General features: G+C 44.7%; 1 protein-coding gene across 1 annotated transcript in view; it reads right to left on the bottom strand.

The window, feature by feature from the left end:
* The window catches only part of LOC119433899 (neprilysin-1-like), a 52,598-nt gene extending 27,959 nt beyond the window's left edge, over positions 1 to 24,639 (bottom strand). Inside the window, exons 1-7 of the mRNA XM_037701182.2 lie at positions 24,138 to 24,639; positions 21,095 to 21,199; positions 17,737 to 17,787; positions 14,229 to 14,390; positions 13,490 to 13,576; positions 9,958 to 10,154; positions 642 to 839 (exon numbers count right to left, since the gene is read on the bottom strand). Coding sequence (XP_037557110.2) covers positions 642 to 839; positions 9,958 to 10,154; positions 13,490 to 13,576; positions 14,229 to 14,390; positions 17,737 to 17,787; positions 21,095 to 21,182 — 783 coding nt within the window. The 5' untranslated portion in view covers positions 21,183 to 21,199; positions 24,138 to 24,639. The remainder of the gene's footprint in view (positions 1 to 641; positions 840 to 9,957; positions 10,155 to 13,489; positions 13,577 to 14,228; positions 14,391 to 17,736; positions 17,788 to 21,094; positions 21,200 to 24,137) is intronic.
* Between the last annotated feature and the right edge of the window lie 964 nt (positions 24,640 to 25,603).

The raw sequence follows: 25,603 nt of genomic DNA, 5'->3' as shown, positions 1-25,603 counted from the left end.
TGGATGTGATGGTGTGTGTGTGTGTGTGTGTGTGTGTGTGTGTGTGTGTGTGTGTGTGTGTGTGTGTGTGTGTGTGTGTGTGTGTGTGTGTGTGTGTGTGTGTGCGCGCGCGCGCGTGTGCGTGCGTGCGTGTGTGTGTTTACGAGCATATTACAGCACCACAGCGAATCGCAGTTGATATAACTAGTGTAGAAAGAAGTTATTTTCTCATAAAGGGAGGTAAAATGAACGCTTTGTTGGCAATTTCATCTATACGAGTATAATTGTCCCACACCTGCACGAGTACAATTTCCACAGAATAAGTTTTTGGACGTACGAAAATTAAGTGCAAGGACCAGGGAAATGCTCCTAGTCTGGCTGGTCATCTGTGACAGGAAGTCGCAAAAAATTCCAGAGACAAGGCGTCGTCGTAGAATAATGTAGTATGCGTATCTGACAAGTCAAAGAATGTAGCTGAATGGTTCTTGGAGATTCAACTGAGTCATTAAGCATACGTTAAACGCGTTGCGATTTCAACTGAACACAAAAGCGTTTGTTTGTGAGAATCGGAAAATTGTATCTTTGGTTTGATACTGTCTGCTTCATGCTAAATAGCACAACAAAATATCGTGAGAATGGTCATCTGTACAATTTTTACTTACCGAAGCAAGCCATGCCTCAAATACGAAAATTTTTTCAGCAACCATGTCAGCATCATACACAGTTACATTCGGCTGTAGTACCTTTACAGCTGTGGCAATGAGATCTTTGTATGCCTGTACAATCCGTCGATTGTAATCTGTCGCATTAGGATTAAGCAGTTGTTGTTTGCCCAAAACAGGTAATGGTATCTCATCCAACTGAAAGAATGCAACAGAAGCGTAAATAATGCTGAATTCTGGTTCAGGAAAAAGAGTCCTGCAGTTTCATTTATTATGTCGCAGCCTGTTGCTGTTCTCATAGAGTCACTAGTGGTAAGGAGCTTTAACACATAAGCAACTGGAAAATTTGGGATTAGTTATAAAGTGTTCGATCGTTTAACCATCTCTGATCGGAATTTTTTCAAATAAATAAGTTTGACGCGCTTCTGAACGACAATGACGCATAAATATTACGTAAAAATTCTCACTGGAGTTTCAGGCAACAAATCGAAGGTTATTTTTATAATAAACTGCCAGCAGCTCGATGCGTTCTAATCAATATGCGATTCTTCAGGCATTTTTGTTCACAATGACAATAGAATGAAATGTGACCACAGATTATCTGAAAACCATTTTTGTGCCATCCGAGGCAGGTTATACATGCAGTAGGCAGCAGGCTTCAAAAACGCCCAACGTGAGAGTGACGCGACGCATAGACATCTAAGGAATTAGATGGATAGTCATATTACTCTGCAGCTACAAGTTGGCAACTTATGTAGTTACTATTGGTCACACTGACATTTATGAGAATAGTTTTCGATTATACTTTCTAAAAAAATTCACCGACCATTACGATACTCCCTAACGCGAAATTCGAGCGCAGATTTATACCTGTTTTCATTTCGCGATATATTGGCTGGCGCGGACAATCTGTCTCCTGCGGCACGTAGCAAATGGAGCGATGTGTGGCGTGACTGCCTCGCCAATCGGGAGATCGCGAGAAGCAGCGCGTGGGTGACGCCTGGGCGCGATTCACAACAGCAGCCGCCGCAGACAGACCTCTCAGACATCGCGTGCTACTCTGGTGCCATCTCTCAGCATCGTCGCCAGAATGCGCGCCTTGTGCGGCACTAGCGTTTTCTTCTCACACTTTCGCCATACCCTCCTCCTCCGCTTTCCGTCTCGTGCTTCCGCTGCACGAGACGGAATCATACCTTCTTTCTTTTTCCTGTCTCAGCCGATGAGGTCTGTTCGGCCATATTAAATTTGAAAAAAAACTAGCCCAGGACTAGATAATGTCTCTGCCTACCACTTAAAACTTGTTGCTCCTCGTATTGCTGAAACACTGAGCCACATAATTAATCTAATTTTCAAATGTGGCATCTTTCCCAGTTCGCTTAAGAAGGCCAAATTAATCCCTGTTTATAAAAAAGGTGATAAATCTCAGGTGTCCAATTATCGCCCAATCTCTATTTTGTCCTCCATTAGTAAACTTATCGAGAAATTATTTCTGAAGCGTTTAAACAGTTACCTAACAAAATTTCAACTATTAAAACCTTGCCAATTTGGTTTCCGTCCTGGCAGTTCCACCAGCTAAGCTTGTATAGCATTAACCGATTACATGAGATCTTCTATTGATAGAGGTGAATTCGTTGGCTCAGTGTTTCTAGACTTTACTAAAGCTTTTGACACTGTTAATCATCCCATTTTGTTTAACAAACTAGAATCGTTAGGTATAACAGGTCCAGCTTTAACTTTTCTAAAAAACTACTTACTCGACCGCGAGCAAACAGTCTGTGTGAGGGGTGCTTATTCCGAATCAAAAGTAATTAATCAAGGGGTACCACAGGGCTCAATACTGGGACCCTTGTTGTTTTGCATTTACATTAATGACTTATCTGATTTTCTTAGTATTTCTAATAAAATCCTATATGCTGATGATACCACCATTTCCCTGTCAGACAAGTCTTTACCAAGCTTACTTCTTAAACTGAACAATGAACTAGCGAAAGTCGTAGAATGGTGTCAGTTGAATCACTTAATTTTAAACCCGGTTAAAACTCAGTTCATGATATTTAAAACAAAACAGAGCATGTTACCTTGTATACCCCAAGTTACCCTCGACAGTCATCTTATTGCTGCCGCGGACTGTGTGTCATTCCTTGGCATACAACTAGATCCTAACTTGAAATTTACTAATCATATTGCACTTGTTAAACAAAAAACAGCTTACGGCATAAGAGCATTGATTAAATCACGAGCATTTTTTTCAGAAAACGCATTACTATCTCTATACTTTGCATTAATTCATAGTCATATCACCTACGATATTGCTTCCTGGGGAAACACATATAGCTGTCACCTCTTGTCTATTCAACACATACAGAACCAGGCCATTCGCATAATCACCAACAGTTCCTTTTTTTTCAGATGCTCTCCCGCTTCTTAAGGCTAACTCTATTCTACCTGTATCTGGCTTGTTTAAGTATCATTTAAGTATTATCTTCTTTAAATTGCTTAACAAACAGCTTGCTTACGAATTTGTAGACTTCAACTTACTTACTAATACCAATTCCACTAGGTTTGCTCATAATAACAACTTTCTCCTACCTAAATGTAGCAGCAACTATGGAAAAATGACGTCCTCGTTTTCAGCGATCAAAATATGGAATGACCTACCACATTCTCTTAAACAAACATCATCATTGAATACATTCAAATATGAATTGAAGTGTTTTTTTCTTTGTAAATAGTTTCATGCCCGATAATATGTTGTCCTGTATAATTACGCCTGTTGATTTCCTTGTTTTTTTTTTGTATCTTACCATTGTATTTCACGCGTTCTTTTGTCTTCTTTCAACGTTGTTAATGTTGCTGCTTTAACCCATGACTTGTATACATTTTTTTTTAAATTTTAACCGAGCGTCCCGTTGCAGTCTTTGACTTTGGGACCCTCGTCTGTATAGTATCGTTTACATAATCATTGTATTGAATGGATAATAAACTGAAACTGAAACTCTCCTCGTCTGCTTTCCTCCTCACGCCCTCTTCGCTCTCGCCGCTTTTTTTCATCCTCTGCTGCACTCCGCGCTCGCTCTTTCATCCGCTGCGCTCATTCGCTCCGTTACGCCGGGAACGCCGACGCTCGACAGAGAAACGGGCACCTAAGAGCTGTCCTCTGAAATAGATTCCCACGCGAATCATTCTACCAGAAAGATGAATTACTAACCACACCTCTCATGCTCAGTAGTGCAGTCATGGGTTAAGGCGATCACTTCTTAATTTTTAGGCCCTTCCATGTTCTGCAGCCTCAAGATGATTTTTTTTTATATTGGGGACTGTATTTCAAGGCAGCCAATAGCCGCCATCATGGTGAGACAAGTATAGAGACCTTGACTTCCAGTACCGGAATTGCAAATAAATAGAAGGCGCACAGCTAACCCTGCTTCAACAAACACAGCACACGTTTTTGCCTCGTATACCTCCGCATCCCACGCACCGTCATGCTACGCTTGGAATCACAGGTGTTACAACAAAAGCTGAAAAATTAAGCTTGTTGCAACGGCAAAGCGAGCAATAAAACAATGCATGTCACTATACTAACCTTACATAATTACAATACACAACGTAAATCCAGCTGACAATGGGATAGATAGATAGATAAACTTTAATTCAAATATAGTTTTGTCTTGCCCCAATGGGGCATCGCTAATGGTCGGGGCCCCTAGTCCAGGGCTCCGCTGGCTCTTGCCATCTTCTCTGCTCTCTGGATCAGCTTGAGCTGGTCGTCGAGGGCCGAGCTGGACAGCAGTGCCTCCCATTGCTCCCTCGTGGTGTTCGTGTCATGGTGTTCTATGTTGTGTAGCGTGCACTCCCACGTAATGTGGTATAGGGTTGGTGTGGCCCCACACCACGGGCATTCGTCCCTGTAGGCTGTGGGGTGCAGGCGATGTAATATGTGTAGGTTCGTGTAAGTGACTGTCTGGAGCCTACGCCAGGCAGCGGCATCCTCCGTCTTTAGTATTCGATGGGGTGGGGGATATCGCAAGCGACTCCCTCTGTGGTAGTTCAGGATTGCTGAATACTCGGGGTCAACTGGGTCAGGGTCATCTGCAGTCGGCGTGATGAGTGCTCGGTTATATGCAAATTCTCGAGCTGCTCTGTCGGCATACAGGTTACCCGTGATGGCAGCGTGACCCGGTATCCAAATGATGGTTATGATGGTGTTGTCGTCAGTGTCCTCCTTAGGTATTTGGGCTAGGACTTGTGCCGCAGGTCTTGCGATTCTTCCCTGTAGGAAGTTGCGGCAGGCCTGCTGGGAGTCCGTGAGGATCGTCAGTGGTTTTTTTGCGTGTTGACCTTCGCGGATGGCTAACGCGATGGCCAGTTCTTCCGCTTCCGTGATCGTGCAGGGGCGGGTCGATGCACTGGAGGTGACGTGGCCTCGGCGGTCGCATACCACTGCCACTGCGCCCTTTTTATTCGTTCCGTACATAGCGGCGTCCGTAAAACGGGCCGTGGTATCGAACCTGAATGTTTTCTCTATGTATTGGGCCCTTGCTTTCCTCCTTCCGGAGTGTAGGTTAGGGTCCATGTTGCGTGGTATTGGGGCAATATGATACCTGTCCTGGACGTGACGAGGTATCGTGCAGGTTTCTTGGGTTCGTGTTGTGGCTTTGAAGCCCAAAGTTTGTAGGACCTGCAGGCCCGTGTGAGTCCGCGCAAGTCTCTGTTGTTGTGAGACGTGAAGGGCTTCTGTGAGTTCGCTGAGGGTGAGTTCGCTGAGGGCGCGAACAGGAGCGGGACCTGGACCTCGGGCTGGAACCGGACCGGGATCTGCAGGTCATCGACAACTCCGAGTAGTCGGAGTCGGAGTCTTCCCGCTCGGAGCTGAACCACCGTGGGCGGGGATGTCGTTGGGTTTTGGGGGCGGTGGTGGAGGCTGGTTTCCCTCGGGGGCGAATGCGCTTTAGTTTATTGTTGCAGTCTTTTGCGGCCGTGAGATGGGCCCCTCCGCACAGGGCGCACTTCGGAACACAAGTGTGACCGGCTTCTGGGTTAGGGTGGTTGCAGGTATTGCACGCGCGAACCGTTGGGTTGGGGCAGACGTCTGGTCGATGTCCGGTGGTTCTGCAGATGGGGCAGAACTGCCTTGTCGGCTGGTAGTCTCGGCAAGGCATCTCCCCTCCGTAGAAGTACACAAATCTAGGCACCTGGGGTCCCTCAAAGTGGAGCAGGGCTGTCTGAGATTGACCAAGCATACGGGCCCGCACGATGCGGACTCCATGTGTGCGGACTCGAAGATTCGCCATAAGCTCTTCTTCGCTGGTGCCTACGTCGATGCCGTGTACGACACCTTTAAGCAGGTCCTCGGGTGTTGATAGATACACCTTCACAGGGTGTGATCGTCCGTGGAACGTGAGGCTCATAATTTTCATGAGGGTGGCCGCCGTACCCTCGTGAGGGGTGCTCACAATGATGATATTCGAGCCGGGTCGCAGGCGGGTGATGAAATCGTCCCCCTTGCAGGTCGGCGCCCCTCCGGTGGCTTGGACGATCGCCCTGGCCACTTGATGGGTCTGTAGTTTTCGAAGTATGAGGCCCGGGGCCGGGCGGATGATGATTTTCATGTCGGTGCGCGGGAGCGGAGGCGCGCGTCGGCGAGGCCTGCTCCTTGCAGTCGCGTCTTCAGAAATGGGTGTTCGGGCTCCACGCTCCTCGCAGGTAGCTGGCGAACTGGGTTTCGCGTCGGTGGCTGACGCCTGGGTTTTCGATGCCGCGGTTTGCCCGACTGGGTCCTGCTTACCCGGGGTTTGTTGTTTTTGCAGGCGGCGTTTCCGATGAAGGGAAACGACCGTTTGCCACTGGGATTCTTGATGGTGGAGCTGCTCAGAGAGAACCGCAGACGGCCCGTGCAGGGCCTCGTCAGGCAGGTGTGTCGGGTGACTCTCCGATGCAATTTCCATAGTTTCCGTGGTGGTGGGCTGATGGGCCATGGTGCCTGGGTTTCGGGCGATCGTAGCGTTGCGGGTTGGGTCGCCTCCGCAGCTCACCGACGATGCGGCGGCTGCTTGTGGGTCCCCGGCCTCCCGCACGCCAGCGTTGGGCGTTAGGGCTAACCCTCCTGTCGGCGTGGCCGAACGAATGGGGCGCTCGTTGGTCGTAAAAACTGCGGCTCACCGAAGGTGTGGTTTCGCTGAGTCGCCTTGATGTTTACGAAGATATTCCGCTGATCCCAGCGGCGCCAGGAAATTTTGGGCGCTTGGAAAATTCCAAAAGTCACGGAGCCGATGCGAAGCACGTCTGCACGCCTCGGTCGTCTTCTTCTTCCTTTTCCTGACAATGGGACAACACAACATCAAAAGAAATCTGGCATGAAGAATACCATTACACGGGTTCCTTTCCGACAGACTAGACAACAAATTACAGGAATCTGTGGGCACCGGAGATGAAGTGTCAAGACTCTATGAACAGGCAAAAGTAAGAATGCATAATTTGGTTTTTCATTTAACTGTGTAATCCACAGTAAACAACACAGTTGTAATTTTGCCTAGCTGCCTACAATTTTTTATGAAACTTCACGAGTTCAATTATGGTCACCAACGTCATAAATCCGACTAATATTGCACGAAGCTAGCAAGAAAATCTGAAGCGGGTTCCTGAGAAAAAAAGGTTTCGCCGTTGAAAAAAACATGCATGAAGAATCAAAGCTGGCTGCTATCCAATAATGCGTTTATCATTCTTTGGGAGGTTCTTATTTGTGGCCCTAAGTTGAAGTTTGTGTTCTGGGTGACGCTCCCCTTACCACCGTGCTTTACATTCACGCGGGAGGTTACTGGTACTTCGAGCGCCACTTCCTCAGGGACTAGTTCGAAACCCCTATGAAACGTCGGCGACCAGATGAGCAGCGTGTCAAACCACAGCATTTGCGTCTTCGACTAGAGGTGCCACTTCTCAACGACAAGTGTCTCAAACGCTAGCTGTCTCTAGGGAACAGTGCGGTAACACTCCCCGTACCAAAGGCACCACTGGTACCCCTGCATAGTGATACCCTACAACTGTGCGGCTTTTAACGCTTTGTTGGACGGCGCTATCTTTGGCATCTGTCCACCAACCCGGTTATACAACCAGAATAAAAACGTGATTACTTCCCAAAGAAATGTAAACGCTTTGGAATTCTTCTGGGTCTCGGGATTGAACCCAGATCAAAGCCTTTTCAGGACAGTCGCTCTGCCAGTCTCTCTTGGCGCTAGCTCATGGTAGAGCTCGTGCTCGGGACAGGTGTTGGTCATGGTTCTCGTTTCTGTATCCGAGACTGAATAATTTAGTGCGCAGCTCTTAAGCGCCCGTTCCTCCGGTGGCCATCGGCGTAGCCGAGCTAATGAGCACAACAGCGCAGGATGAAAGACCGAACGCGGAGCGGGAGATGAAAGACGCCAGCCGCGAACGGCGGAGACCAATGAGTGACGCACACGCGGGATCGAGACTGGTGTCATGCGGACCCGCCCGAGCGCTCGATGTGTTGCGCTGCTGAGCACGAGATCGCGGGATCGAATCACGATCACGGCGGCCGCATTTTGATGGAGGCGAAAATGCAAAACCGCCCCTGTGCTTGCGTTGTAGTGCATGTTAAAGAACCGCAGGTGGTCAAAATTATTCGGGAGCCCTCCACTGCGGCGTGCGTTCATCAGAACTGGTTTTGGCACGTGAAACCAAAGAAAGGACATGTACTTGTATCTGGTGTCAGCCGGACCGCTCGTTTCGTACCTATCGTCTGCTCGCGTCAGATCTCGCTCGCGCTTGTTTGGTTTGCTTGGTTTGGTCTCGTTCGCGCTTGTTTCGATTGTCGTGGTTTGAGATTTCTTTTTTTTTTTTTTTTTACGAAGATGACTCTACCCGCCGTGGTTGCTTAGTGGCTATGGTGTTGGACTACTAAACACGAGGTCGCGGGATCAAATCACGGCCATGGTGGCCGCATTTCGATGGGGGCGAAATGCGACAACACCCATGTACTTAGGTTAAGGTGCGCGTTAAAGAACCCCAGGTGGTCAAAATTGTTCCGGAGCCTGCCGCTACGGCATGCCTCATAATCACATCGTGGTTTTGGCACGTAAAACTCCATAATTTAGTTGTTTTTAAAAGATGAGCTTAAACCTGGGCGTCCTGATGGAAATCTTTTTTGGAGACAGTGCGTCATATCCGATTCTGTACAAGATGGACCCTGAATGCAAGGACGCATAGGCGACACCTAGTGCCTCATTCACTAAGTAACGCGGCGACGCCGCAATAGAAGACAACACACCAACATGATTATGATCATTGGCAACGACGTCATCATCTTCATAAGACAAGACTCGCGTTAAGAACGAAGGACGACGAACGCAAACGCAGTGCCGACCTATCAGCAGACGAAGGAAAGAACACGTTACATCCTACAAAAAGGAGGCGAGATTTTCATGCTGTCACGTGACTGCCGCAGCGGCCTGTACCAGTTGGTGCGGCCGTTCTGCCGCTGCGGCGTTTTAACGCTGGCGGCACGGTGCGTGCGTTTTACCGCTAGTGTGTATGAGGATTTCTGCGTCTACGATCGCTCCAGATGGCGCCAGAGTAGCGCGTATCGTCCGTTCACTGATGACGCCATTGATAAGGCATGCGGCGAGCGCGCCAAACAAAGCGCTGCATGAGCGGAGGTCTGTGTGCGGCGGCTGCATTTAATCGCGCCCACGCGTCACCCGCGCACTGGCTCTCGTGATCTCCAAATTAGCGAGGCGGTCGCGCCACATTTCGCGCTGTTTGCAACGTGCAGTTCGATATAGATTGTATGCGCCAGCCAATATATCGCAAAATGAAAACACGTGTAGAGCTGCACTCAAATTTTGCATTAGGGAGTATCGTAATCGTCGGTGAATTTTTTTTTCTCAATTGAGAAGCTTCATTTATGAGAAACCTGTGTTTGATTTCCTTTGCGGCTTCGTGCTTCAGTCGAGTGCATAACAATTTTCCCTTTTGTGATCCTTTCTCCACCTCGTGGGCTTCCGCAAAACTGCTTTTCTATTACGTATTCAATTCTGCTAGCCTTAATTATTTTTGAACACCTTATGACATGTTTAAAAATCGCACTGCGTTACCGCTATGATTGTTACCATGTCCCTTTTTCGCAGTTATGAGTTATTTCTGCAAAGAATTCGCTATAAGTGCCATCACACACAAAACGCACTTTTATTCAACTACAACTCGACGATGAAAATTGAAACGAACATTGTCATCTGGCTTCCAGATGATGCATACACTCCCCGAAAATAAGTGTCTCGCGTTTAACCATACAGAACATACGTACCTCAATGACGTTGCGCGTTGTATCGTTAAGGTCTTGAGCGACATTAATGAAAAAGAATGGCGATAAAGATGTCCTCATGAGAAACTCCGTGTAGTTTCTATAAGGAAGTTCTGATGGTCTCAGTATCGGCCATGTAGGAAATCCGCTACGAGAAAGAACGTCCTTGACCATCTGTAGGAGCTGATCTTCTGTGAATTCTGTGAGAACGTACGATATTAAAAGGGGAGCAATCAATTTTGTTGGAAATTGTACGGAGCAATAAGCGGAAACACAATAAGGTTAGCCTACGGTCTGCACTCGATATAACAGGAGGATAGCAAAATGGCGCGTCCTTTGCTACGGCGCTTCCGGTTCGATGTCCCAGCTCTTCGATACTCCAGAATTTGTGTTTTTCGGTGTAATCGTAAAGGAATTATCGTCTGATTTGAAAACTCACACACAGGGAAGGGAAAACGAGGAGCAAGGCTGGCCACTGCCACCGGAAGGGGCACAACGCCTGCCTACTCTTCAGAAAGCAGGAGACAGGAACATAAAAATGGAAGATGGGAAGATAGGAAGAAGGGGAGGAAAGAGGAAAGAGCCAGATAAAAATGACAAAGAATAAAGTAGAACACAGAGTACAGGTCACACATAGTAGGGCCGGTCACAGCAGGTCACTGCAGGTCACACTACAGAAAAACGTTAAATAGAAGAAACAGTCTATATGTTACAAACGTGAATTTCAGTTAATCCCAGAACAGTAAGGAGAGCGCGATCAGCTTGATCGCTTCGACTTGCACAATCACTGGGGTACAAACATTCATCTAGGAAGGAAAGGAGTAAACTTCTGAGACGCGATTATGACTGGCTCCTCAACGATTGCTTGCTTGAAATCTTCCGTGAATGGAAAGATGTTTCCGATTCCATGGAACAAAGCGCAAGTGCAAATGGGCAGTCACAGTTATTGAGCGAGAGGTAGCGGTTAGGATTGGATGCCGAGCGTAGCCGCCACTATACAGGGTGTTTCAGCGAACACTTTCAAAAATTTTTAAAGGTTGCCGGTAGCTTATAGCACAATTCTAGTTCATGAGCTGGTCTACTCGAAGAGGCGGACATTACTTGAATAAGCAATAGAAATACATAATAGAATAATGGACAAAAATTCACTTATTAAGTTTTAACTAATTGCTTGATGGCCGATACTGCAAATTACAAATTGTAGCCGTAAAGTTCGCAAGGCGGATCCACTTGGAACGAATTCTCGGGATGACACCAGTTCCGAGATATTAATTCCCGAACTTTGCGGAGGAATGCATTGGCGTTCCAGTTAATTTAACAAAACGTCCCTTTGTGCGTTAAAGCGCAAAATAACTGGAACGCCAATGCATTTCTCCACAAAGTTTGGGAATTAATATCTCGAAACCGGTGTCATCCTGAGAATTCCAAGTGGATTCGCCTTGCGAACTTTATGGCTGCAATTTTTTAATGGACGGACGGACGGACGGACGGACGGACGGGCGGAGTTTCTGATAACAGTAGGGCATCGATTCAGCATACTTTCGTTGCGTGATTTGCTACGTAAAGTAGTTACTATCAAATATATGAAGGACGTTGAGCCGAGAAAGAACAAGAAACGTAACACCCGTTCCATTACTTGGGGGGGGAGGGGGGGGCTACTGGGACGTGGAGTACTGTGGCTATATCTGGGACATGTAGGGGCGTATTGCTCACACCTTTGCGTTGAACGCTAGAGACGGCGACGCCAATCGCGGCGCGCACACAAGCGCTAACGGGCTCATGTGGTTGCCAGGGGGATCTACATCACATAATGAAGAAGCAAACGTAAGATCAGGTGAAAACCGCGGTATAATGCACACATTTTTACAATCCTAAGTTTGAAAATGCCTCCAACCCGGCGTTTTCAAACGACTCCACGAGGTGGCGCAACGTGTCTGAAAATCTTGTACCCTACACTTCCTGTTTTCTATGGACGCAATCGCCGGAAACCTAGCCTATAACAGTTTCGCTGCAAGACCCCTCTTGGTAACAGGACTGCTACTGCCAGCGTTGCTCTGAGGTCGAATTACACGATGCCGCTCGGAGCGTTCTGCACAATTACACTCTTAGCTCTCAGGTTTCAATAAGATTCAATTAAAAGGAATCCAGACAGGGTTTGCTTTTATCGGTTTGCTTAAATGAAATTTCGCATTTCGGTATGCCTAATAAATGATTCAAGCGGAACGAACAGCCAAAGTTACACTGGGATGGTCATTTCAAATTCCTTCCTCTGCACAGTGTACAGAGTCTGAAATTGTTGTACACTACACTTACGGTTTTATACGGACGCTATCTCCTAGAATATAGGGACGCGATGCGTTATACGGAATGAAATAAAATATTGTTTCACGTCTTGGAAACATCAAGCCCCATGAAATAAATTCGTTTAATTGGACGTCGTCATACTTATGGTGTGAGATGAAGCAACTGTTTATGTTGCACAAAACACGTGCGACAAAGAAGCTCTCTGCAGCGAAACAAAATGCAGCAGGGCGGACTCCGGGAACTGTATACACTTGAATGAACGAATGAGAGCTCAATCTTTCCGGAACTCTGCAACGGTGATTGAATTGGTTAATCAGCCAAGCTTCGTCGCACTCCGGATTTTATGCAAAAGATTGGCGGTAAAAGCGACCGCGAGTACCGACTGAGCATGGAGGAAGCAATTGCACAGCAATGCACATACGGCGAAACGGCGTCTCGAACCGGGAGTGCCAGCAGAAGTCGCCGTACCCCAAAATTCTTAGGGAGAATCTGGTTTTTGCCGTCCGCCTATTGCAATGCCTATTTCAAGTATTAAAATGAATATTACGTGGTTCCACTACACGAGTTGCTCACCAAACGCCAAGAAATCACGTGGCGGTGACTACAAACCAACTCCTACTCAAATCCGCACATACATGCACACATATACCCCGGCCAAGTGAGTCCACTCTATAGACTCTGTGGAGAACTAGCATCACTGAATTACATAATATGTTGATGCCAGGAGGGCAATCTTCGTCCTAACCTCATGGCCTCGCCCTCGCCTGAGGCATGGGAGACGGTGCTGCTCTGTTCTGGCCTGGACACCCAACTCCAGGCCTTATAACGACCTGAATAGGTCGTCATCAAACATCGCTTGATCGCCATCTGGCCCGCTTGAAGAAGACGCGCCTAATACCTCCTCCTAACGCTGAGGAAATAGTTTTTTTTTCTTCCTTCCTTCCTTTCTTCGTGGTTAATCACCTCTTCGTGAACGCTTTTACGTTTGCATGACCAGTAGTCAATGGCGACGCCTCACTGGTTATACTAGCATTATATGACAGCATCCGATCACTACGCGGCATGAAAAAAAGTAACGCAAAACTTGTCGTCAAGCTATACTTCTGAACGCCTTCCGCTTCCACTGTTGGAGCGGGTGGACACTGTGCGAGTACTGAATTATGAAAACTCGGAATGTTTGGAAACTGCAGAAGAGGTCAGGGAGAGAATAAAAGAAATTGCATCCACTTACCTTCACACATGCATGCCTTGTACATAGTGGCAGCCATCTTTCTCACATTGTGTGGTTCAGTGATGTCAGTTATGTTTTCAATTATTTCTGCAAGGATTTAATCGCCGACTTCAACATGCAAGCTGTAAAATTATATAACAGGTTGTACACTGAAAACCACGTGGAACTGGCACTACAAATGATCGGAGAGGAAGCATTAGTAATTTTTGAAAGAGTAATACCAGCAGAAGCAGCCTGTTTGAAAACAAATTCAAGAATGGTGTATTAATCTGTCCTCAGTGATCCCAATGTGAACACGAATTACTTATGAAAGAAAGTGACTGTGCGCAAAACATGTTATCTTTGCTCAAAATTACCAGCGATAACACACCTTCGCGCTTGGTGCATTCTCCTGCGTTCAGAAGGGGGACAGTGCGATTACAAACATACTAACAAAAGATATGGCAGACGCTAGCAATGGCTTAGACCACCTGTACTTTGCGCAAGAAAATAGGCGACAACTGGAAATGTTCAATTGAAACGAATCAATAGAGCGATTACATTCACACTTTGTGTATCACTATACAAGAGCAATTTTTCTAGCTCATGTAATTTGGCATGCCGCCTATCCTTTCGTCATTTCATGTCAAAGAAAATGCGACGCGGAACAAGACAGTGTTCTGAAACGTTCGATAGAATCTATTATAAAAATAAAGGCTAAATTATATTTATTCTTATTCGTATATGAGTGAGTTGTTACCTTTTAGTTCATTGCGCACGTTTTGCTCCGCTAGTTCAAACGTTCCAAACGATGAATCGACGTCTGGAATAGGGTGATCTCTGTTCCAGCCGTCACACACAAAGCCAAAGAAATCTTCGCAAGGATCCATACTTTCGTTGATGCTTGCATTGAGCAGTTTTGCTAAGATACATACGACAAAGAAATGAAATGCCAGTTGATGTATTTATATACGTTTAAAGATGCATGAGACAAATTAAACAGTTGCGCATACTAATCCTAAATTTGCATAATGAACTAGTGTCCAGCTGGCGAGTATAAAATACAGTTTTCGCTAAGTTGAACACGTGCGAAGCACAGATGTGTTCTCATTAGGCAATAACAAGAGCAGTCTCAAATTAGATATTTTAAATTTTAATACACAATGTCCCACAGCAATTATAGCGCATTCCAATGCCTAATTTCGAGCTTACGGTTGGAGATGTGATAAATAGGGCCGATACTTCAAAAAATGACCTATAAAATGACTTATAAAGTTACCACCAGGGAGTGTAACTCGGTAATAACGACATATATAAACATTTTCTAGACTAAGTTTGGTAGATTGTGTGATTTCAAGAAATCCATAATTGCAATTTTTATGTCTCTAACAAACGCTAGTAGTGCCAAACTCGCACCCTAGAAGTAAAAGGTAGCTATATTTTATTGAACCCTTCATTACTCATTAGTTTCGATCCCTTAAAACGCTGCAGAATGTGCTGTCTGCATATTTGTGGTATAAGTGTTTGTCGTGGAATTAGTTCGAAATTTTACTTCTCAGTAGCGCTTAAATGGTGAAATTGTCGACAATTCGAAACTTAATCACGGTTTATAAAATTGTTCATTAGTTTCAAGGAATCGTCGTTTCCTATTAAATAAAAACATTTGACTGAGATTGCTCGAATGATTGGCAAACAAAAGCGTTACTATATCGGTGGAGTGTACTAGAGTAAGAATACCAGACTTGTAGCTTCCAGATAAAATTCGGCACTGGTGAGCTTAGTCATATGACATAGGACAAAGTGCACAGGCTTCCGAAAAACACTACAGAGTTCACAAAGAAATGTAAAGAAGGTATGTGAAAAATCTGACAAAATTCTGATTTTGTTGTTGTTTTTAAGGTATCTTACACACCGACAGGCAATTGGTGAATAATCTAAACAAGTACTCGATAGGGATTTTTCCCACTCCTATACCATTCAAAAGGATCATTTGTGAACTAAAGTTAAGCAGTGGTTCGCTTCAATATTGGGGAGAAAGCTCGCACGCCTCCTTCACAGAAAGAAGGAACATCTGTTAAAGAAATGCTTAAATGACCTTATTTTAGATGAGCACATAACAGGCGAAGAAATGCCTATCATCTCGGCGGTCTCACTGTGTTATGTCAAACAACGGACCGTCACAAATAGGCATATTGTGTTTTTTAATTGTTGATCGGTAAAAAAACTTTTTGGAACAAAGAAGTCATCTTGACAAAGAATAGTGCATAAATAATCTGCTTGACATTGAGCACTATCAGCACAAAATCAAGTTAGCGCGATTGGAAACTAAAGGTGAATGGCTCCATAGAGTACAAGCCATATACCATATGTCATGAAAATGTGCTTCAAAAAGAAGACAATGTCGGACTTTCAGCGTGGCGCTTACAAATGTAAATTGACATCCACTACGCAAAATGGCTAGCGATGAAAATTAAAATTTAAGGACGCGAAACATGATTGAAGATAAAAATGCACGTCCGCGAAGTTCAATTCGTAGGCAGAATGTTACATTTGAGAGGACTTTTTCTCCGGTTAGAAGTTGCTCGGAAACATGGTATGAATGGATTGTATCTATAGTAAACTCGATAAAAAGGTTATGTACACGTTTTCATTATTTGTTTTTAATTTATTGATGCCATTATTTGTTTTTACTATTATACTGCTGACTGCGTTTCGGACTTTTGGCAGGACTAGATTTACTTGCACGGACATAACACCCATACGAAAACACTAACGCATGTGAGGAAATAAATTATATCAAGTTAACTGTTATTGAAATAAGCTGTTACATGTGTTTACAAATAAAAAAACAATCTTTTTGCAACAAAGCAGTCATCATGACAAAGAATAGTGCATAAATTGTCCCCTTGACATTGAGCACTATCAGCACAGAATCAAGTTAGCATGATTGTGCCTGCAATGTCGTGATTAGCGTAGTAAACAACGCTGGACATGCATTGTGCTGGCTTGTCGTAAAAAAAGGAGCAACAGCACCTGACACTGAGACCCGACGCATCGCAATGTCCCGTCATTGTCGCCCGAGAGAACATCCACCATTTGTGGATGGTCGATAGTGCTTGCTCCCGAGAATTTACATTAAGAATGCAAAAAAAAATTGCTGGCTCTCCCGTAATTGAGAGTAGATCTAAGCATGAAATGGCTACCGGCAAAGCAGATTGGTGCCGTGACGCAGACCTGAAAGCTTGCTGAGCCGAAATGAATCTGTTTTGAACTGAATCTCGTTGAAAGTCTCCTCTCGGTCAAACAACCATCTGCGGCGCGCAGCGTGGCGCCATCTCTTGAAGGAGGTGGCGCAAAACCCGCGCCGCGGAACTCACGGACAGCTTGCGCTGAAAAGAGCACAGGCAACCAAAACTCAGTGCCAAAAGATCATAATCAAGTGTATGGTGCCATGTATCTGCCTTTTAAACATCGCTATTGGAAATGACAAAACTTCAGCGTACTAGAAGTTACAGTTGGAGTGATATTGTGAACAAACATTAGTAAGAACTCGGAAGCAATATTTTTTATAACTTGTTTGGGCAGTAACTAGCGTATGTAATGGGGTCCTGTACAAAGGGTTCGGGGCCAGAGTCCGCCTTAACTTTTTACTGGTTGCTGGGATGATCTCGTTTTGTTCTCGCAACGATGCCCGGATGTTCTCGTTTGAGTGTCCAGATAATGGCTCTAGCTTTTAGCTCAAGCTCGCGTGAACGTCGCCGACAACGGGAGCTAAAAGCATTTCATGCCTAAAACACCGCTAGTTTTTGAGTATCACTATTGCGGAACCATCGTAAACTTCGTAAGCCATTCACGTAGGCTGTAAATTCAGTATTCAAATTTGTCCGCCTTTGATGCTTTTACACATTGGGTTTTCGGCAATTTTTGTAACACTCCTGGCTCCAAATTCGCAGTCTCCTTAATAGAATCACTACTTTTTAACTTTCTCTCTGAAATGTAACCAATTTCACTTAAATCGGTCCAGCCGTTGGCTCATGATAGAATTTCTGCGTATACTTAAGTTTGAATAGGCAAATCGGAGTTGGCCTCGACCTAAAGCTTCCTCTTAAGGTGTAACTGGGTGTCATTAGTTCAACACACTTCTCAGGAAGATACGATCATGTACAACGTCGGCTTGCGGCACTGGTATGTGGGGTACGTAATTAAGTGCCATAACTGTAATTCACAGAGTTCGAATAATGGTAGGAAACATGTGATTTAAGGCTTACCTCTCTCCTGGCATACTTCAGTCTCGCAAACAGTGTAGTTCTTGTCTCTCTCTGACAATAAAAAAAGGTTCCCGTGATATTGTATTAGAAGTTTGTTGCCTCTCAAATGTTAAAAAAATTTTCCACCTTTATTCGTTCTACAAAAACAGGTAAGTACCTTAGCAGGTAATCCCATACAAAATATAATTTATTATGGAAACGTACAAAAATATGGAAACTTACGAAACCGGAATGTTCTCAGCTGTTTGATCTTTAAGAAGAGAATAGAACAGAGATGGCAAATACAAAGAAGGGAAATTAAAACAAGTTTTGGCCGATTGAACTGTAGTTGTCATCTACGTAGTGTGAAGCATTGGTGATTGTAAAAAATGTGTAGTGAACGCTAAAGTACAGATTATAGGCCCTTGTGACTGCGTAGTGTAGAGCCTGTAGTGGCGCATTTCTAGTGGCCACAGTGCACATCCGGTCATCCTAATCATAGATACCCAGTCATCCCGGTGACAGATAATTTTGGACTACACTATTCCATGGATTGGTCATTGGGAACGGGTGGATATACTGGTTCATCAAAAGGTGTCTGGACTCGAAAAAAGAGTGATTCACAATACATAGCAGAATCACATCACATCATAACATCACAAAGACTAACGACAAAGAATACAGCAAAGGAATAGAAACAACCACGCAAAAAGTTGAATAGGTTGAATTAGGAAGGAAAAGAAGAGGCACCCATCGGAAACGCTCACACCGAAAAGTACGACGGCGAAAAATAAGAGAAATTGACATGCAAGATACAAGATGCAACAATAAACGGATAAAGTAGAACCATAGAGGGGTATGTACGGCAAGGTCCTATTTTATTTGAAATATACCTAATGTTTGGGGGGGGGGGGGGGGGTCGCATGGTTTGTCACGCTGTTTATTGCTTAAATCAAATTATACGAAAGCATGTAGGTCTCTTTGATGGAGAAATTGTGTTTTTCCTAAAACATTGTCTAAATTTCTGTTGCCTACTACGGATATATGGAGATAAGCTATACCAGATACTTTTCTGGCGATTTTATAAGACATTTCCCTGACTAGCCGGGCATGAAACTATTATGGGCTCAGATGAGAATTCCTAAAGACCATTTAAAGCGCGAAGAACAACAGACGATTTCCTTTCGTCCCCCGTTTTTAGACTTTTTGCAATCCCAAAAAACCCGTTCAATTCGCCGTTTTAATTCCCGAAACAATGTTTTAGAAAGTATATTCAAAATTCCTTAATGTTTGAGGATCGGTGATAAGTACGTAAACCGGCATATTGGGGATTTGCACAATGTTGGACCATTTGGTTTGAGGACGATAGGTGAAGACGGGACACGCATAGCCCAAGACATCGCATCACATCACTGTGTGTGTCTCCTCTTCACCTATCGTCCTCGTCTTTAAAGCCCATTTACATCGACTGGGAGCTTACCACTGTCCTTGAGAAGAAAAGTGTACAATCATTGCATTCTACTGGTGCTAACATATGGGGCAGAAACTTGGAGGTTAACAAAGAATCTTGACAACAAGTCAAGGACCGCACAAAGGGTGATGGAACGAAACATGTTGGCCTAACGTTAAGAAACAGGAAGAGAGCGGTGTGGATCAGAGTGCAAACGGGGATAGCCGATATTCTAATTGACATTAAAAGAAGAAAATGGAGCTGGGCAGGCCATTTAATGCGTAGGATGGATAACCGGTGGACTTTTAGAGTTACAGAATGTATACCAAGAGAATGGAAGCGCATTCGAGGACGGCAGAAAACTAGGTGGCGTGATGAAGTTAGAAAATTTGCAGGCGCAAGTTGGAATCAGCTAGCGCAAGACAGGGCGTCCTGCAGTGGACATAGGTATAGGCTGATGATGATGACACAAACTTTGGAATTGTTCTTACCCGAGAGCTGTGTGTATTAAAATTGTTCGAGCTAGTATATTTAGGCAAGTAATTATGCATATTGGATAAATTAACTGCTTAACCGACACATCTCAGGACTGCCCTACAATCCCAGCGGGACTTAGTCCTGGAGACTTGCGTGGCCGCCTGCATCTAGGTCTTCTAGGTCGGGGTGACACCTTTCGTTACCGTCTAGGGCGCTGGCGTTCTGAGCAGGATCTCGTCATCGGCGACAGCGGTAAGGTTCACCGCCCCTCTTCTCTGTATACCTTACCCATCTTATCGTATTCAAGAATAGACCACATAGCGCAACCCCTTTTCAATAAAATTCATTCAAGCCTTCGTCTCGCTAGCTTCACGCTCGCTGAACGGCGAGGCCTAAACGGTCCCGTCACTCGTGGGCATCTGCTGAGGGTGTGATAGTTGCTCTGTCAGGCAGTTAGATTAAGTTTTATCCATAAAAATTGGTCGGACTTCATTAGGATGTAGACATCAGAAGTTTCTGCTTCAATGTCCGGAACCGATTATGAAACACCTGGTGGCAAGCTTCGAGTCTTGGTGCATAACCAATTTCCTGACCATTTCGGTTAAAACGGGATTAGGTCCAATTTTAATGTGTTATTTCTCTAATGTCACATTACATTTAGAATGTTCGCATCCGTTGTAAATGAAATCCATAAAAGATATCTTAATTATCCCAGTGGCTTTTTAAAAAAAACATTTCGAACCCCAAAAATTTCGGAAACACCCGGTTGGTATTGTAGAACATGTCTGCATGGATGTGGGCCCCTGCCGTCTTCCGTTTTTTTTTTTTTTTTTGTACAATTTGGCTCTTCACCACGTTCTTTATGCTATCATTTCTCAAATATTTTATCTGTGTTCCTCGGGATATTGTGACAAAAACTATTTGCCCTTGCCGAATTTTGTGCTTGCTGAATTCAGGTGAAACTAACTTTCAGATAAGGATTCATTAGAGAGTTTTATCTTGTCCGGTATTCCGCTGAACGAAGGCAGATATGGTGAAATACCGCGTGAGCGGGGCCGTCAACGTCATTGTGCTGCACCATGCACATCACTCAAGTTCGCGCCTCCACCCATCCGGCAAAATGCCCAATCGTCCAGCGATTAGCCGAGTACAATAAAATCTAAAACTCTCTATTATCTTGAAACACGTTAGCGTCTTTATAAGTGGTGTTTTCATACTTTTTTTGTGTGTACACTTTCTGCAAAAGCCTCATTTAGAAATTTGCCGACTAGAAGCGCACCGCACGAAATAGATGATTTTGCTAACTTTTGTTGCATACATACTGTGTGTCTTATGCGGTCAGCAGAAGGTCAAAAGCAGGGGGCGCAGTTCAATTGAGGTTTATACACAAGTGCATCAAATGCCCCAACTTTGATTTATGATGGTTTGGACAAGAGACAATGAGGCATTTACCTTTATTCGGGGCAAGAGATAGACTGTGCGGAATTAGCTGGCCGAACGTGGGTGCCAGAAGATAGACCACTGCAGTAGAGAGATGCATATTTTCCTTTTTATCACCTGCACCAAGGAACGCACCATGAGTGTCATGGATTCAGTGCCTCTTATAAATGACTACGCGAATGTATTGATCTAAGAACTTCCTTCAGCCACAAAAGAACACGCACACAGACAGTTTTATGGCGAACATACTAGGCCGAGTGTTATGTTCAATTCAAAGAAAGGCAGCAGGTATGACAGGTCGCGGTAAATCACGGGACACGAAATACCTTCAGCATGATACGGAAAAGTGGGACACAGAAAAACCTGAAAAACAACACAACATCCACGTTGCACTATCTCAACCGTAAATCTTTGTGAACTTGCTCAGATTTCTGTCGTTCTATACGGAAAGCATCTGTGGAGCGGTGTGGAGCTTCACGCGGTAAACATTCTATTCGCCGCTGCATAACTGTTTGTTCACAAGAGACTCCCTAAAACACTGCGGAAACTGTCACTGCGGAGGCTGTGCCTTCAAATAATGAATACCACTGCCTGCGGGCCTTCGATAACAATAACAAAATCCGCGATCTCGTATTTAAATAAGACGTATGCTCACTCAAAGATAATTTTGATCGAGATGTGGTGCTTAGTGAATTGAGTTTCACGGCTATGTGTGGCGTTTTCGGTGCTTTGTGTGTGGTTTTCTTCACACGTGTACATATTCAACTTGGTTGCATATACAGTACTTAAAGCGCGTTCGAGCCTTCGGCGCTGCCGTTGGCGCCACCGCCTTCATGGTGTCACGATACTGAAGCGCATGCGCGGTGGGCCATGGCAGGCTCGGAAGTCTCCAGACAGGCGTAGTGCGCTTGGCTGAGGCACCGACGAAACCAAGTGGACGCACTTTCACGCTCTGCTCAATCTGCTATACCAGAACCAGGGCAGGGTTCTTGCTTCCGTTATACTGGCATGTGCGTTGTGTGTACACGCGCCAGCGTTCCTGCTGAGCAACTCTGTGCATACCAAACTGTGGTTCACACATTAGGCTGACATGAAAGGACTGTACACGTGGAGCTGAATTGTTCTCGTACTATCACTGGGCCCCCAAAAACGCTGCCGGCTTTCCATTGGTCTCGGCTCGTGCACCGTCGAGGTATGACGCCTGTAGCGCAGCCGCCGGCGTTCCTGATTGCGCAAGCGTTTTGAGACGCCTGGTATCTTTCGGGTCGCTGTTCCTGCTGCCACACAGCAGTTGGCTCACGTGCTGCATCGGTCAATATCGCCTCCGTGTTTCGCCAGGACACCCGGTAAAGAACTCTAGTGCCACGCGTCACTTTACTGTTATGGCGAAAGCCTTACATGTCTCGTTTTGAGGTGACCTTCAAAAAGTGGAGCCAGAAATCGGACAAAAAGTCGATAACTCAATAAGATCATTACAAATCCCACAACATTATATATTAATCGATAGCTAATTACACGATGAATATAAATATCGATAAATGATTATGATAGTCATTAAAATATGATAATTTGCATGACGAAGCAGAAAACGGGTCAAAAAAATTGCAGGACGCTTGAGCTTTGCCTTTAATTAAGAGTGGAACGCGATAGCTTTTAAATATCACTGGCTGCTTATCAGGCTTCCCGGCAACTGCAGCTTTCTTTTTCTCCAACTTCACCTCCACATGCGGCTGCCATTGGGAGCCTACATGCAACGCTGTTGTAGGCTGCCAAGGAGGCGAGCGCCATCTGGATGGTATTTTTGCAAGTAGGACACCACGGCGTGCCGCTGTATGAGTGGTAGAAATGTTGGTAAAGGGGCTCGTGTTTAAGTTTCCGCGTAAGAGAATTGTTTTCTCGTACATTCAAATTACAATCCGTCGCTATCACGTCTGTAGTTTGTGGTTATGTTGTACTTTACGATTTTTCTGACGTATTTTACTTCGAGAAAGTTGATTAGTTCACCAGCGCGTCTGCGCCACGCGTAGGGCCTGCGTGGTCGGGGTGGTTAGAATGGTTTTCCTGGCCGGACAACGCCGCTGGCGCCGACGCCGACACCGGATTTTCAGCGACACGGGGCCCTTAATGCTGTCGCGTTAAAATCCGAAAGAACCGAGTATTTATGGTAGTAATGGGTAATGATAATGAATAAAAATGGGTATAGAGAGAGGTGAATAAAGTGAATTTAGGGTGAATTGAAGGTGAAATAAAAGGTTTTAGTAAGGTGATAGGAGTCAAACGCGAAAGCAATGATGAGATAGTGAGCTAAGGTAATGAAGAGCATGTGAGAGTGAATTGAGAACGAATGAAGGTGAATCAATTGGTGATGGGGTGAATCAAGAGTGATGAAAATTGGGAATTTGGAGTACTAGAACGAACCAAGTATGATGGAAGTAAAACCGAGATGGGTAGAGTTTATGAATGTGAACCAAGCAGTCATAGGGTGAATCAAGAAAAAATCAAGTGTGCAATAAGAGTAAATCAATGGGTTAAGGGAGTGACTTTCAAAAAATATATGTGAGATTTGAGGGCCCAAGTGGGAGTTACACAGCAAAAAAAAAGTGGTGAGTCACGGTTCCAGTTTGCTGAATCATAGGAAGGGTGACTTGCTAAAAATCATGACTCGCAAAAATGATTGTAAGTTGTGGTTTCAGTGTGATGATGACTTACCAAAAACGTGCTGAGTCACGATCCGAGTTTGGAGAAATAAGGATGACTTGCAAAATTGACTTTGCAAAATATGGGTTCGAAGTGAAGATGGCTCAGCAAAAAAGTCGTCCTCGTGCCATTCAGGTAACGGCGCTCGGACTTTTGCTTTCAAGTCGTCTTAATTATAGCATAAGGGGGCCTTCGACCAATTATTGCTATAAATGATTCGCCTTTGAGAGAAAACGCCACTTTTTTATGCAAGGTGAAGGTATATAGGCTGAACTCGCAAACAACCTATGAACTGTGAAGTTGTCGTTACGCTTATTCACCCTACGTCGATGTAACTGTATACAGGATGCACACTTACTTTAATATGGCGTCGCTGAAGTAAACTTTAAAGCACAGTTGTGAATCCTCTTGGTCTTCACTGAAAACCTTGGAGTCGATTGGGCCAGCTTTCTAGCTTTGCTCAAAACATGATGAGTGGGCAATAGAGAAAAGCTTCGTCATGTTGATGAAAATCATTCAACAATCTTGGGACCAGTGATATATTTTCGGTCCTTTCGTACAGCATTAGCATTACGGCTTCCCTCTACAAATATTAAATGTGGTATCTCAGCTCCGCGTCAGCAACTGAAGGGCCTGTTGTTCTTGTTGAACTTTGGGAGCTAAGCTGACCTCTTATCTTTTAGTTCCCATTAAACATTGCTACGCACATGCCACTATGTATTTCGCTACGGTGGGATATGACTCCGTGCTGATTCATATATCATGCATGTCTTTAGCTGAAGTTTCTTTCTTGTTTTTTCGTTCGCTTCTGCCTGCTTTAATTATGAAAACATCATAGTAATTAAGGGCGCAATGACGCATGTTTGTTATTTCTATCATGTGCATATACAAAACAACCTGTGTTGGCGACCTCGATAACATTAACGATTGAGCGTGTTCTCTGAGTGCAAACAAACAGGTATAAAAAGTATGTTGCTAATGTGTAGAAAATGATCTATTATTGAAAGCTGACAATAAAAATACACAAGCAAGCAACGGCTGCACGACACCAAGGCTGCGACATCGACGACACAGACGCTCTTTTTGCGGCCAGTTTCGCTTTCAAGGAGCCTGCCAAGGGGAACTAGTTGTTCGCGTAGCTCCCACATGAACTCCGCTATTCAAAATTTGATCGTTGGGTTAGGTAGTGTCGAGGACGGGCCCCAAAGTGCTCATTTGCGGTAGCCACCTATTGTAGATAATTAGAAAGTTAAATACCGTAACTTCGCTAATTACGCACGTAAGTGAGGAAATTGCTCTGTGTCTAGAGGCCGCCAATCCGTACACTCGAATGATAAACTTAACGTGACCAAGTTTTATATTTTTCTAATTTTAAAAATTTGGTGCAGCTAAAAAAAAACACCCTGTATAGTGACCTGGATACAAGAGTTCCTATCGCGTACACAATTGTTTTGTTTCAAAGATGGGGTAACATCGGGTATAAATACTCCCCGTAACAATATAAACAGTCGAAAGGCTTACCACAAGGATCACTTGTTTCTCCGCTTTTGTTTAATATTTTGTTATCTTTTGCCCCAGTTCAGCAGGACGTGCAACTCTATCTCTATGTTGATGACATTGCATTTTTCTCCTCATCGCGGGATATCAGTACGTTTTACCAAATTTTACAATGATATTTGTCGGAACTCGAGTCCTGGCTGGATGGACCATCTTTTTACTTTAACGTCAAGAAATGCTCGTTACTTGCGTTTCCAATCTCAAATCTCGTTTTTATTTCTCTTCATTATGAAATGAGCCAATACCGCAAGTTTTTATGTTAAACTG

This window comes from Dermacentor silvarum, chromosome 11 (genome assembly GCF_013339745.2).
Source record: "Dermacentor silvarum isolate Dsil-2018 chromosome 11, BIME_Dsil_1.4, whole genome shotgun sequence".
Taxonomy (NCBI): domain Eukaryota; kingdom Metazoa; phylum Arthropoda; class Arachnida; order Ixodida; family Ixodidae; genus Dermacentor; species Dermacentor silvarum.
Note: the sequence above shows the minus strand (reverse complement) of the source record. Positions and strands in the feature narration are given on the sequence as shown.